Consider the following 15,816-nt stretch of genomic DNA (forward strand, 5'->3'; position numbering starts at 1 on the left):
CAACTGGGTTGTTTGGTGGTGATCGATGATGATTATGATTATATAAATATGAATTGTTTCTCAGTCTTAGAAATCATATATTAAAAAATACTATCTTCATATATCACTCTCTTGCTTATTTGCATATGGTTAGCCATTGATGGTATTGACATACTGAAAGTAAACTGTCTTCTTGTATCAGAGGCTTGCTTTAGAAATGGAATGCCATATAGGTAGACAGCACATTTGACAGTTTGGAACAGACTCACTCTGGAGACAGCTTTGAATGTGAACATTGCATTTCCAGACACAAGCTCAGTTGTATCAGATCACAGTGCAAATGAAAGAAGATCCGGGTGGCCCTTCCTTCTGAAAAGCGTGCTGGCATCATGTCATGGCCCTCTGAAGTTTAGGAGCTTAATAATGCAAAGGCTGCAACCACTTCCCCTTCTTGTGTGGACCCTGATCTCTCTCCTCACCACCTGCACCCGCCCAGAGTTGGGGGATAATTTCTTACCTAGATGCTCCAAATGTAGGACCTTCTCTCAGAACAAACTCCATTTTCCTGTTTCAATTTTTACTCTAGAATTTTCTGTTTTTGTCACCCAATGGAAAAAAGTCTAAATAGAGTTATTAATACAAAAAAATGCCTTGGTTTGTTTGTTTGTTTTTAAAAAGAACCCCTGGAGAGCAGTGTGGCCCCTACCTGGAATATTTCTTTTGGCAGGCTGCTTTGTAATGATTTACATTTAGATTGTTGCTTGTTGCTTTTGTAGGGGAAGAGGAGGGGTCTAGTGTGTCTGGCTGCCTCAGTCCTCACACCGGCTGGGTTTGGACAGCTTTGCTCAGCAGAGCTGGAAAATAGGCTGAACTTGGCTTTCAATTGTTTTCATCAAAGGCCTTATTTAGTTGGTTTGTATTGGGGGAAAATGTCATGTAGGACTGCAAGAACTAAATGAGATGAAAAATGAAGTTTACAATTGCTGTGAATGGTGCATGCCTTCTGAAAGTCAGTGCGCGGTGCAGTGGGGTGGCGGCCGTGAGGAACCATTACAGTTGTCCCCATCCAGGCCAGTAAGTGCTAGGGCGACATGCAGCATCCACTCCACACGGGGCGGGGCTGGGAGAGGGATCCAGGCAGCCTTCAGTGAAACACTGCCAGAGTTCCCTGCAGATCCGGTGGGTAAGACTCCAAGTGTGCTTCCACTGCAGGGGCCACGGATTCAGTCCCTGGTTGGGGAGCTTAGATCCTGCATGCTTCATGGAGCGGCCAAAAGAAAAAAGAAATGCAGCTAACAGCCTACTGGTTCTCACTGGAGGCACAGTATATAGAAAATAGGACTGCCTAAGGAGAAGATTTATTCATGTAAGAAATAATGAGTTTAGGCAAAGAAGGTGCATTAGTGAACAAAGCAGGTGAAATTTGCTGCCTTCCAGGAGCTTACATTCTCCTGGAGGATAAAGTGAAAAGACAGTGCTGTGGAGGAACAAAAGGCAGGAAAAGTGGGCAGGAGTGGTCTGCATAAGGTTTTCAGGGAAGAAGATCTCATTGAAAATATTGCTTAAAAGACTTAAGAGGTGAGATCCCCTGTGGATCTGGGCAAAGAATATTCCAGTCAAAGGGAATAGAAGGTGCAAAGACCCTGGAGTAGGAGACAGCAGGCCAGTGTGGATGGAGCAGAGGGCAAGAGCAGCAGGGGACAGGGTCAGAGGGCCCACCATGCAGGGCCTTTCTGAGGGTTGAAGGAAGTGTCTGAACTTTTCCTCTAAGAAAGGGAGCTGTTAGGATTTTGATCAGGAGAGTGAAGTGATTCTAACTTGATTTTTAGCAGGGTCATTTGGCTGCCTGGAGAACAGACTGTAGGGACAAGGGCAGGTAGCCAGGTTAAGAAGCTACTCTGCTAGGCCAGCAGAGATGGTGATGGCCGGGACCAGTGTGGTGGTCGTGGTGAGGCGAGAAGGTGTGGCATCTGGGTCTGTTTTGAAGAAGATCGTTTAGGAGACTCTCTTCCAGAGGCGGTTCAGCACAGATCACTTGGGAACCTTGGTGAGAGGTGCATTGTCAGTATGCCGTGACAGCAATTCCAGGCGCATAGAGCCCCACAAGAGCTGGCTCTTGTTTTGTTTTGAAGGCAAGTTATTTACAGCCTGCCTGTGACATGAACTTCAAACTTCATTTCATTTTACTTTTTAAGGTTATACAAAACAGTTGTTGCACCCTACACCACCAGCCCCAACCACCTCCGCCATCCCCCACCCCACTAATTTGACTTCAGCCCTGGGGTTGTAGTACCAGGTGCTGTCTCTGCCCACCCCATGAAGGAGGCCATGGAACAGCTTGCTTGAGAACAGGCAAGGATACTTCTTCCCTCTGAGTGAACTGGAATAGTCTTCAATATTAGAGCCTGATTCTCGTGCATTTAGTTGTGCATAGGAATAGAAATGTATTTTTACAAGAAAAGGTTATGGATTAGCCACAGAAGACTGACTTTAGGTGCAGAATTGGGCTAAGTATGGTGATATAAAGAAGTACTGTCTCTTTCAATTCTGGTTTCCTTGGTGTGTGTGCCCAGGAGTGCAATTGCTGGGTCATATGGCAGTTCTGTTTCCAGTTTTTTGAGGAATCTCCACACTGTTCTCCATAGTGGCTGAACTACTTTGCATTCCCACCAACAGTGTAAGAGGGTTCCCTTTTCTCCACACCCTCTCCAGCATTTATTGCATGTAGACTTTTGGATAGCAGCCATTCTCACTGGTCTGAAATGGTATCTCATTGTGGTTTTGATTTGCATTTCTGTGATTATGAGGGATGTTGAGCATTTTTTCATGTGTTTGTTAGCCATCTGTATGTCTTTTTTGGAGAAATGTCTGTTTAGTTCTTTGGCCCATTTTATGATTGGGTCACTTATTTTTCTGGAATTCAGCTGCAAGAGGTGCTTGTATATTTTGGAGATTAATCCTTTATCAGTTGCTTCATTTGCTGTTATTTTCTCCCATTCTGAAGGTTGTCTTTTCACCTTGCTTATAGTTTCCTTTGCTGTGCAGAAGCTTTTGATTTTAATTAGGTCCCGTTTGTTTATTTGTGCTTTTATTTGCAATATTCTGGGAGGTGGGTCTTGGAGGATCCTGCTGTTATTTATGTCGGAGAGTGTTTTGCCTACGTTCTCCTCTAGGAATTTTGTAGAATCTGGTCTTACATTTAGCTCTCTAATCCATTTTGAGTTTATTTTGGTGTATGGTGTTAGGAAGTGTTCTAGTTTCATTCTTTTACAAGTGGCCGACCAGTTTTCCCAGCACCACTTGTTCATGTACTCCAATGTTCATCGCAGCACTGTTTACAATAGCCAGGACATGGAAGCAACCTAGATGTCCATCTGCAGATGAATGGATAAGAAAGCTTTGGTACATATACACAATGGAGTATTTTTCAGCCATCAAAAAGAATGCATTTGAATCAGTTTTAATGAGGTGGATGAAATTGGAGCCTATTATACAGAGTGAAGTAAGCCAGAAAGAAAAACAGCAATACAGTATACTAACGCATATAAATGGAATTTAGAAAGATGGTAACCTTAATCCTGTATACGAGACTGCAAAAGAGACATAGGTATATAGAACAGTCTTTGGAACTCTGTGGGAGAGGGTGAAGGTGGGATGATTGGGGAGAACAGCATTGTAGCATGTATATTATCATATGTGAAATGATCACCAGTCCAGGTTCGACGCATGATACAGGATGCTTGGGGCTGGTGCATGGGGATGACCTGGAGGGACGATATGGGGAAGAGGGAGGTGGGAGGGGGTTTCAAGAAAGGGAACACATGTACACCCGGGGCGGATTCGTGTCAATGTATGGCAAAACCAACCAATATATTAATGTAAGGTAATTTGCCTCCAATAAAATAAATTAAAAAAAAAAATAGTGGACATAGTCCCTTCTCTGATGACTCGTGGTTTACTTGAGGACAGAGATCCCAGAAGAGATCACCAGTACAAGCAGTGAACAGTGAGGACCCAAAGGAGGGGTACAGAGAGAGAGGGGTCCTGTTTCCATCTGGAACAGTCTCCTCGTCGGCATGGCTGTTTTAAAAAATGACATAGAACTGATGTTTGCTGAGCCACCCCACCCTCCTCTCTCAGGCCTGGCTTGTGAGAGGTCAGCTCTGAAGGTGCACGCTTGTCACAGTTTGTGCCTCCTAGACCGGGCCAGTCAGAACTGGCTCTGGCTCACACAGGTCCGGCGCCTGGACAAGGGCAGTAGCCTGGTCCGCAGCATGCCTGGCAGGAGATTAGTCTGCTCTGGCTCGCCAGGCCAGGCACTAACTCTGATGTCCAAATGTGTTGTTTTGTGCAGATTCACAGTCTGAGAATGAGGCTTCGCCAGTGAAACGGCCACGACTACTGGAGAACACTGAGCGATCCGAGGAGACCAGCCGGTCTAAACAGAAAAGTCGACGTCGGTGCTTCCAGTGCCAAACCAAACTGGAGCTGGTGCAGCAGGAACTGGGATCGTGCCGCTGCGGTAAGCATCCAGCTGGGGTGGGGTGGGGGGTGGGGCGTTAACTTCTGAGAGGCTGAGCTCCTGGCTTCTCCTGAGTACCTCCCTGCAGGCTGTAGGTTTGGAGCTCAGGAAATCGGGAGTAGAGGAGTCTTATTTCTAAACACCCCTCATTTCCTTCAGACATAACAAAAAAGGCTAAAACCTCCACGACTGTTGTTACACATAGTTCATTAGCGTTGCATTGTCAGTGCCCTCAGCTTCTCCCCACTGCATATTCCCGGGGTTCCTTCTCATTGATGACCTGTTTGGAAGTTAACCAAACCAGTGAAAATCTGGGATATGTACCATAAAATTCATATATTAATTTTGAATGAGCTTTTTCCTATGTATAATAAATGGAAAATTTCTCCCCCATATCCCTTTTAAATTAAAGTTTGACTAGAAAATTATTTTCCTTGAACCATAATTCATTGTCAGTTAGCCCCTTGAAATAGCTTTAAAGTAACCTTTCCTTTGGTGTTATTCAGTGTAATACCAACTCTTAGAGTTGCTGCAAAGGGGTGTCCTTGTTAAAAACTTTATGCCTGCCCACAGTGGAGCAAAGCTTAGAACAACGCTTCTTCTCCCTCTGACCACGTGCATCACGAATTGTGTAGCTGTATTGTTTAGGCTGACTTCAGTGTTTCCGTATTGTGAATTATGGTTTGGGACAGAGCTCTCATCAGGCACGCTGGCTCTGGCCTCTGAGAACCCTGTATCCTTGTGCCTGGGTGGCCGTAGATCTCCTGTAAGTACTGATGCCAGTGCTCAGGACTAGGTGGCTCTCTGGCAGTCAGACAGTCACTCAAAGCCCTTCATCTTGTGAAGAGATGGTCGTGGCTGCTCCTTGTCCCTCAGTTACCTGCCCTGTTGGATTTGAGGAGGACAGGAGGGCATTCCAGTGTCGCATGGAGACAAAGTGGGAGCTCCTTTCCTGTCATGACTAGAAATCTGTTGCATTCTCTGCTGTGTGGTACTCGGCGATATCAGAGACGTGCTCGGCTGCAGAATGGGGACTGGCATGTGGAGTCTGGGCGTCACCAGAGAGGTGTGACACTTTGGCCTGACATTTATTTATCCTGTTCAGTGCTTGTGTGGGAGCGTGGGGAGAGAGGTGGGTGGAGGCCGTCGGCGAATTTTCAAGCCTAGCCTGTTTTCCCTCAGAACCTTGTTCTTAGGTTGTGCCTTGATGAGCCTGCCAGGTAACGAAACATTCTTGATGAGGTGGTGAAGGAATGCTGTGGTTAGCTGAGGAAGCTCTGGGATCTGCTGGTAACCAGCTTCGCCCACAGTGGTTTGTCTGATCTTTCGTTGTCTGCACATTCTTGCTCTAGTCTTATGTGGCCCGTTGCGGGCTTCAGCAGTTCAGTCTGTTACCAGCGTTGTGAGGCTCCCCTGACCATTTGCCTGTTGCTTTTGTAACACAGGCCTTTGGGGATTCCTAAATTAGAATCATGGGATTTTCCTGTACCTTACATTCTTCTTTCCTTCTCGAAAGTAACTGAATCCTGGGTATTACACGGGATTTGCCCTAGTGGATCAAGCTGGTCCGTCCCATGAGCTGTCTTGCCTCTGGCAGTGGCTGATACCTCCCCTCCTCGTCAGGTAAGCAGTGAGAATTCACAGATTAGCGCTGAGAGACCCAGAGGTGTTGTTGCCGAGTCTTCCACTTTGTCCTTGAGCTTTGACGCAAACCGCCTCGTTTCCCAAGGCCTTAAGCACCCAGCTGAAAGTATCTAGAAGTGCATGTTGGATGGCTTCATGTGTCCCTAGAGTGAAGCCAGCTGGCTGGCCTGGTAAGCACAGATTCCCCTGCCACGCTCGCCACCTCTCAGCAGGAGGCAGGCTCCTAAGTAAGTGCCGATCCGTTTGCCACAGATGTGCATTCTTTTCAGGTGATGTAACACGTGTCCCTTGGCTTACACCCTGTTTTGAGGGCCTGCCTATAGAGATTCGATTTTTCTGCTGGAGATGAAAGCCCTGAGCTTTCTGCAGTCCTTCCAGGTGTAACTGGAGAGAGCTGGGTGTTCAGTTGGACCCACAGAGAGCATCACACTTACGTCCCCAGAAAGATGACTGAGTCAGCTGCCACACTTGAAAAGACAAAGGACAGCGATGGGAACACACACCTCTAGGACTGTCCCCGACAAGTACCTTGTGTTCCTCCTCCTGTCTGCTTGGATCTCGCAGGGAAAGGTGAGTTGTGTAGTTAGTTCCTTGAGGCTGCACCAAGTGTTGGAGAGACATTGAACTGCCCAGGAAGGTTTTAGAGGAGGAGAAACACAGTAATTTACTCCTGAAAGTGAAGACTCGGGAAGGCAGTTTAAACTCAAACAGAACACCTCTCCACTGCAGAAAGCCTTTTTTTAAATATATATATATTCACAATCTTTTTTTCCATTCCCCTTCCACTCTGTACAGGTTATTAACTGCTGACAAGAAATTCACATCTCATAAATAATGCTTAAGAGCCATTGCTATATAAATTGAATGTGTTATGAATTGTGATGGGCCTTTTTGTAGCATTCGGTGCCTAGAGCAGGAAGAACAGAGGATGTCATTTTCATTAATTTCTAATGAGGTGCCAATTAAAGACAGGGAGGACGCTCCGAAGGGAAGAGTGGCCGAGCTCCCCGGAATCCTCCGCCTGGGGCTGTCATCCAAACACTGCCAGCAAGCCTCCTCTAAAAATTCCATTAAATCACAGTCTCATCGAGAGCACACAGACACATTCAGCTCCCCTTTGATCTTCAAAAGAGCAATTTGTAAGGCGAGTTCTGAGCCTTCTCACATAGGGAACAGCTAGAGGTGATAGGAATTGTTAATTGCCAAGACACTCCATGGTCTTTCAATGAAGAGGTGAATTTTGAAGATGAATTCTCCTCTGCCTCGCTGTGACAAGATAACCTTTAAGTCAACAATACCAAAGTAACACCCTCTTCCTGTGAAATCTTTCTGGGTGTCAATTAGAAAAGGTGTGTGGTGCGGCCGGAATGATACCCTGCATCCCAGTGTCTCTTCAGCGCCTTAACTTCTCAAGATGGAAAACAACTGCATAAACATGGATTTATTTGTTACATTTTCAGCTCAGTAGGTGGATTGATCAGTCCGTTGTGTTGTCGTTACAGGGGCTTGTCTCTCCCATTGCCACCTAGAGAGGGTTCTTCTGAAACCTGGCCATCCTTTTCATATCTGGGCCACATCACAGCCATGTTACTGCTGTGTTTTCTAAGCAGATCTTGCATGATGCACACCTCATGGTGTTTAAATTGCTGTGCATTGCCTTCCAAAACCACAGAATTAATTTTTAAATGCCAGCCTAAGAGCTTGTGTAAGTTATTGCTTATTTTCAGTTGACAGTGACTTAAACTGTGAGCTGATATATCCCCCCTTTTGGGACAGCAGTGCTTTTACTAACCTCTTGAGTAATCTGACTTCCTTTACTGCTTTCAAAATAAATTTTATTTTCACTTTAGAAACTCAAAGAGTGATGCTTTAGCTGGAACCATTAGTTTATCGCCTTCAGGTGCCTCAGTGGTCATTTCTGCCTTTTCATTCACTGTCAGGCTAAATTCAACAAGTATTTATTGAGGTATGATTTTGTATAAAGCATTTCACTAGGTTTTGTGATGACTATAGAAGCTCGAGCACAGAGTGTAGGAGCTCACAGTTTAGGTCAGTGATTTCAGACTTGAGTGGACATCAGAATCGCACAGTCTGCTGGGCCAACACTTCCGACTCAGCGGGCCTGTGCCTGTCTTAACAGGCCCCCAGGTGACGCTGGTGCTGATGCTCTGAGGAACCCTGCTTTGGGCACTTCTCACTCCGGGAAGCCTCTAAAATGTAGACTGTCTGGGCCTCACACTGAACCATCAAATCAGAAAGAGTATCCGGGTATTGTTTTTTAACTTTTCGAAAGTTAAAAGTTCTATTGAGAGCAAGTTGAAAACACTGTGGCCCTTTATCTCTATAAACTTCAGCGAGTGTTTCCTCAGGATAATTATTTTATATAACCATAGCACAGTTATCAGCTTTAGCAAATTTACACTGATACTTCTATCAAATCTATTGTCCATATTCTCGCTTTGCTAGTTGATCCTATAATGCACTTTGTAACGGTATTTTCCGCCCTGTAGTGTGGAATCCAGTCTGTGATCATGTATTGCACTTAGTTGTCATGTCTGTTGAAGACTCTTAGGTTGGAGTGTTTTCATTGCCTTTCTTTGTTTTTAGTGATCACTGGCAGTTTTAAAGACTGTATTTCTCTACCCCCTTCTCCTTACCCTTCCCACCCCCTCATTTTTTAATTTAATTTTATTTTTCTTTAAATAGAGCACTCCTCATTTGGGGTTCATCTGATGTTTCTTCATGATTAGATTCAGATTACGTATTCCCAGCCAGAATACTAGGTGGATGATGATATAGTCCCCTCAGGGTTCTACACTGAGAGATGTGATAGTCATGCAGTCGTGTCTGACTCTTCACAACCCATGGATTGTAGCAGCTGGGCTCCTCTGTCCATGGGATTCTCCAGGCAAGAATACTGAGTGGGTAGCTATGTCCTCCTCCAGGGGATCATCCTGACCCAAGGACTGAACCCGGATCTCTTGCATTACAGGCAGATTCTTTACCACCTGAGCCACCAGCAGAGCCCCCACATGGGGAGGCATGGATATTTATCTGCCTCTCGTTATTGATACATTAATGTTGATTCATTCACCCTGTCTGTTATCTGATGTCTCTAAGAATAGTGTGCTATTGCCACTCCAACCAGTTAAGCATCTGTGGGAAGCCCTTTGACTACATAAATGTCCTAATCCTCATCAGAAGTGTCTCCTAGATTTAGCATCCACTGATGCTTCTTGCCTGAACGGACCTTGACTGTGATGGTTGTGCAGGGATGCTCTTCTGACTCCAGTCCTCTGCGTTCAGCATTTTCATTCTCCTCTCCTATTTGTTTATCTCTTGTTGATATGAACTCATGGGCTTTCATATTTTCTCAGTGGTTTATAATTCACTGCTGTACTTAATTATTTTGTTAGTCAAATTGTCTCAGATTTGGCCAGTGAAGTTCCTTTGAGCTGAATTTCATGTTTTTGTGACATGCCTCCAATTTTTGAAAAGTATTTTCCTACTCTCTGGCACAACTTGATGTGTTCTGGGTGATCTTGTACTTAACATTTGCCTCGTCCTGGAATCAGCTAGTTTTCCAAGGATCCTCAAGGTGATTTAAATATACATTGAAAGTAGAAATTTGCTGATCCCAAGTGGAAGGCAGTCACATGCATGAAATAACCAGCATCCAGGGCAGCCTGCCATAAGAGTTTTAATCATGGTGCACGCCATATGTTACAGGGATCTGGGGAGGGAGAGGTTAATTCCAACTGGCAGACTCTGGACAGGATTCCACAGTGGGGGCATAAGAGGAAGGGTGGGACTTAGAAGTGCAGAAAGAGGGACTGCGTGGACCAAGCCGGGTGGTGGTCTGCACGTGACCTCTGTGCGGCCTGCTGGAGCTTTGGGGTTGAGTGAGGAGAGACTGCTCAAAAGAGAGGGAAGTGATTCCAGATCCCAGTTTGAAGAGCGTGGACATTGGTCTGCAGTGAAAATCAGTGCTTTTGAATGTGGGCAACACTGTCTAATTTTTTTTTTTTTCCAATTAAGCACACAGGAAAGCCCAGGGGGCTGTTGAGTTCTTTTAGAGGAATGATCTAGAGAAGATGTGAACTGATGCACACAGTGAAAAGGAATGTGCACGCATCACAGCCGTCCCCATCCACTGGAGGGGACTGACTGCATGCTGAACAGATGGTGGTGTCCTCGGGTCTGGGGTGGGGCGAGAAGCTGTAGTGATTGAATATGAAGCCTGTAGGTGACCTGCTTCACCAGCATCGCAAACCACCACAGATGAGCCCATGCTTAGGCCTTTATTTTAACTCTCTTTCAAGTGTGATTTAAAATTGTTAGGATGTTTGGTATCTTGTCCTGTGTCTCAAAGAATCTAAGGCAGTGTGTTCTTATAAAAGGCCTTATTCTGTGTAGAGTTCTAGATGGAGTCTGTCAGAAAGCCCTGGTATCCAGGGAAACTAGGTAGGTGTTGGTTTGGCTGGTTAGGTGTTGTTAGTACTGCCTTCCAGTGTCGAGTACATACTCTGCCGTGTGTCACATGGAATGTGGTGACCAAGATCCCAACCCTGTAGGGGCTCCTGTATTTTATCCCCAGTCTGGCGGTGAAAGGCTGAACTTGTCCCAGTAGTTCCGGGGCAGCAGCTGGCTGTGTGTTACCTTATGTCTCAAGGGAAGGAGGTGCCTGCCCACCCTCCCCAAAGCAGAAACATCAGTGTTGACAACAAAAAGCTTTTAATGGGAGCTTATGGTAGGTATGAGAGCAAAGAGGAACTGAACATTTGGGGGCAAATTCTAATAAAATTTTCTCCCTTTGCTACTCTCTTCCTTTCACTCATTATACTTTTACTTAAACAAGAGTATGCTTGTCCATATTCCCCATTTAGTCTTTAATGTGTAAGAGTTCTGGTCTAAAACCAAGCAGATTAGTCCCTCTGCTGCTCTTGTAAATTGCAAGTTGAGGGGTTAGAGCAAAACAAATCAAACCTTGACTGAACACCAGCTCCATACATTTAGCCCATTAGTTTACTGCGTCCCAGAGATCCAGCGTACCATATGTCTTTTAACAAGATGAGAGATAGTGGAAACATGAAGAGCTCCCCTCCCCAACAAAGGAGCATCAGGAACCAAGTTTCTAAAATACAAAATGTGCAGCTCACATTTATTGAAGCCTGCGTCAGTTCCCCGCTCATACCTTACTGACAGGTGTGACAGCGGACCTTGTCCCACGAAGTGACTATTTTCCATCTGGTTAGCAAATTTGCAACTATTTCTATAGTTCAGTCTTAGCAATAGCAACACAATAACAATTTTATAAAACTATTTGATAAAATTACCCTGATTTACGGAGAGGGAAAAAAATGGCTTTATTGCAAAACTAAACAAAATTTTTTAAATTCTAAGAGTAAATCGTTTCAGTCAGTTCTTTGCCCAGCAAGGTGTGTGTGTATGTGTGTGTGTTTTATAGATTTTTTGACATATAATTTATATAATCATAAAATTCGCTTGTTTTAAAGTTCAGTTAGTTTTAGTGACTAAGCTGTACAGCACTCACCAAGTTCAGAGTTTAGAATACTTCTGTTACCCCCAGAAGGTCCCATACACCCCATCTTCAGTCTGCCCCTGCACCTGCCCCAGTTGCAGTGAACCACTGAGCTGCCTCTGTTGGTATAATTTTGCCTTTTCAGAATGTTAGCGTCTGTGGATTCTTGCGATGTATATATACAGTCTTGTGTCCAGGCAGTGTGCTGGTTTTGACATTCATCCGTAGTTACATATCGGTAGTTCATTGCTCTTTGATGTTGAGTATTATTTCATTGTATCAGTAATGCCATATTTGTTTATCCATTTACCATTTGACATACATCTGGGTTGTTGCCAGTTTGGGTATATTATGAATAGAGCTGCTGTCAGTATTCACTCAGAAGTCTTTGTGTGGGCATATGTTTTAGTTCCTTGGGCAAATACGTGAAGGTGGAATTGCCAGGTTGAAAGGTTGTTAACATTTTAAAAGAAAATCCCATCAGCAGTGTATTAAGGTTCCAATTCTCCATAATTTGCCAGCATTTAATCTTGTCATTCTTTTTAACTTTAGCTACTCTAATGGTTGTGTGGTACCATCTCACTCTCTTATGTTCATTTTCATTTCTCTAATGACATGATGTTAAGCATCCTTTTCAGATGCCTTTTGGCTACTCGTAATCTTCTTTTCCAAAGAGTCTGTTTATACTTCAGATATCTTGCCCATTTGGAAAGGTTTACAGAATTGCCATTTTAACAGTGTTCTAACCCATGATATTTTAGTTTGTTGATGCTGTTGTAAATAAATATTTTTAGATTGTACTTTGCTGCCACTTAGAAATGCAGCCAGCTTGTGTATATGATCTTTTATCTTGCAGCCTTACTAAAGTTCACTTATTACTTCTGAAAGTGAAAGTGGCTCAGTTGTGTCCAACTCTTAGCGACCTCATGGACTATATACAGTCCATAGAATTCACCAGGCCAGAATACTGGAGTGGGTAGCTCTTCCCCTCTTCAGGGGATCTTCTCAACCCAGGGATCAAACCCAGGTCTCCCACATTGCAGGTGGATTCTTTACCAGCTGAGCTGCTAGGGAAGCCCAAGAATACTGTAGTGGATATCCTATCCCTTCTCCAGCAGATCTTCCCAACCCAGGAATCGAACCAGAGTCTCCTGAATTGCAGGTGGTTTCTTTACCAGCTGATCTACCAGGGAACCCAGAGTGAAAGTGTTAGTCGCTCAGTCGCTTCCAACTCTTTGTGACCCTGTAAACTGTAGCCTGCCAGGCTCCTCTGTCCGTGGAATTCTCCAGGCAAGAATATTGGAGTGGGTTGCCATTTTCCTCCAGGGGATCTTCCCCAACCCAGGGATTGAACCCAGGTCTCCTACATTACAGGCAGATTCTTTACCATCTGAACCCCAGGGAAGCCCTTCCCAATCTGTATGCCTGTAACTTCTTTTCTTGTGTTACTGCACTGGCTAGAATGAACCTCCTTGCCAGTTCTTTGATCTCAGGTAGAAAACAGTTTTGTTTTGTTTTTACCATTCATGTATGATTTGGCCGTAGATTTTTCATAGCTGGCCTGACAAAGTTTAATAGTTGTTACCTGTGGAATACATTTAGGAAACCACAGGAAATGTTCAAATACATTTCCCCCAGACAGTTGATCTAGTCCTGGTGAGCTACCATGTGGCCTAACAAAGGTGTGTGTTAGTTTTTCTGTCCTGTGCTTCATGGTTGAAACACATGCTCTTTGTTCCTGGTCATAACGTGTCTGTCTAGCTGTAGTGGGGAAACCTGTGACCTGAGGTCACTCCTCTTTTCTGAAGACCAAAATCATAGCAGACACCCAAGATACTGTTCTGGGTTATTCTCACTTGAGGTAATGAAAGCAACGCACACTGAGCAGTGCTTTGAAATGCTTTGTTTGAATTAAGTGCTTTTACCACAATACAAACACACACACACACACATTGTGGGTAATAGGTAATAGAATCACACAGCACTAGGATTAGAGGGAGCCTTAGCAATCATTCATCAGTCCAACCCCCCTGCCCTTTGGTAAAGGTGGAAACTAAGGCCAGAAAGATGGCCACAGCCTCACATCACACCTGTGTGCTTATGCGGGCTTTGATCTGAAAGGAGTGTTGAGGAGTTTCTGACGGAAAGAGTGCTCACCACTCCCTCCCTCCAGCACGGCTTTCAGCCCCCACTGGCTGCAGCTTCTCATTTCATATCCTTGCCTGTTGCCCAGTGGACTTCTGTTCTTATCTCCTCTGAAGTACCCAGAAGATTTCTTGGTCTTTCTTTCCCCCAAATTAATATACTTTATTCTCTTAACCTCTTGGTTCAGCCTCCAGAACCTGGTTCAGGACTTGGGACATATGGATCATTTGCAGCAAAATGTCACCAAATTAGAGCAGTTGTGGTAAAAAATAGTATTCAGTCAAAATAATAGGATTAAAATATTATTTCTTTCAAAATAATAACAAATTGCCCACAAAACATTGGTAAAGAAATGTCCTTTTTAGTGCCTTTTATGTGTGTAGTTAAACTTGTGTTCAGTGCATCGCACGTGGATAATCTGCTGCTAAACGCCGCCCTCCATCTTCCTCCTCGGCTCTTCTGTGGCCCCCTCCTGAGTGGAGCTTCCTGAGAAGTACTGGCCTGGGACCAGCACTGCGCAGTGCCTGAGGAGCTGAGGGCACTTCAGAAAGCAGGAGTGCAGCTGCCCAGGCAGTTCTCACAGACCCCAAGGTTTGATGCACTGCCTACATGCTTCGTACCTCATTTTTATAGGAATGCAGAGATAATTTAAGACAAAATAGAGTTACCCGAAATTTCCAGTGCGGTCACCCACAGCAGCGGTTCTGTGTCAGATCTGGAGGTCTGCATCTTCTTCGTGTGTGACACATGCCCTCCTCCACTGCTGTCCTCTCTCTTGCTAGATCCTGAACTCCTCAGAGGCCAGCACCATGTGTTGTTCTGTGGCTTCTCACAGCCCTGACTAATGTGGCCTGGAGTGGGTACCCCACCAGGAGTCAGAGAAGTGTGGTGCTCTGGTGAACCTCCGGGCTCTCTTTAGGGGAAAAATCCTTTTGTGGTTGTGTGTGAAGGCAGGCCTGAGCAGGGGCACAGGAGAATTTCGGGGCTGGTCTCCATGGAGATTCTTGATGCCAGAGTGCATGTAAAACCTGAGCTTTTCCCAAGGGAATAACTAGCTTAAGGAATAAGGTTTAGATAGAAAACCTTAGCATTATTTATTTTTACATACCTTTATCTGCCTTGAATTTTTATTGGTAGAGGGGGAAAATCAGTCAAGACATTCATGCTGTCAGAGGAGCATTGCTTACTTGGTCTAATTAAAATTATGTGATACGCTTTTGGCTTAATTAAATACTCTACTTTGGAGATGGGTGTATTTGCCTAAATAAAACCTGTGATTCACTTGCAGATGGACAAGATGGGCTCTTTGGAGGTCACAGAGACTGGCAGGTCACAGACCTACTGTGTGTAACCACACCAGTCTCCCGTTCCTGCCTGACAACCCCATTGCTCTCTGGGCTTGAGTCCTGAAATGACCCAGAAGTTACTCATCTGGTGCCTGTCCGGCTCCCTGACCCAGCGCTGTAGAAACGGCGTCAGCAGGGCCCTGGCAGGTGGTCCAGCCCCCATTCAGGTGTCCAGCCTGCCCTGTCCTGGGGATGAGGCGTGTCCTGTTGTCAGGCAGCTTAGACTGACTAGGTGCTTCCTCCACGGAACTAAAACCGCCCTCTCTGTATAACATGCCCTCCTTCCTCGGCGCACTGCCCTCTGGACAGACCTGTCACAATTCACCTTCCTCTCCTGCAAGCCGTCTCCTCACACATCTGAACGCGGTGGCTTTGGCTTCCCAGCACCTCTGGTCCTCCAGGCCCAAGTCCATGTACAGGGACTAGAGAACAGTGTGGGGACGTCAGAGGTGAGGCGGGGCAGGAAGGCCAGACTGGGCTCCGGGCTTGTCTCCACGGCTGTCTTCATCAGGGACCCTCAGATAAACTGGATGTCTCTGTGTTGAAGCCTTTCACCTGCTGACCTCTCCACGGGGCTGCTCAGAGCCGCCTGTGGAGTCCACGGTTGGCCCCCGTTGTAGCTCCCAGAGCACACTCGG

The 15,816-nt window shown here is 45.3% G+C and overlaps 1 protein-coding gene across 2 annotated transcripts in view; it reads left to right on the forward strand.

Annotated features, from left to right (window-relative positions):
- Positions 1-15,816, forward strand: part of ZFAND3 (zinc finger AN1-type containing 3) — a 338,795-nt gene that overhangs the window by 308,440 nt on the left and 14,539 nt on the right. For both annotated transcript variants that reach the window (XM_055407256.2, XM_055407255.2), the window contains one exon: positions 4,334-4,501. In XM_055407256.2, the coding sequence (XP_055263231.1) occupies positions 4,334-4,501 (168 nt within the window). The remainder of the gene's footprint in view (positions 1-4,333; positions 4,502-15,816) is intronic.

Source organism: Moschus berezovskii, chromosome 23 (assembly GCF_049115385.1).
Source record: "Moschus berezovskii isolate FMDL1 chromosome 23, NW_MosBer_1.0, whole genome shotgun sequence".
NCBI lineage: Eukaryota > Metazoa > Chordata > Mammalia > Artiodactyla > Moschidae > Moschus > Moschus berezovskii.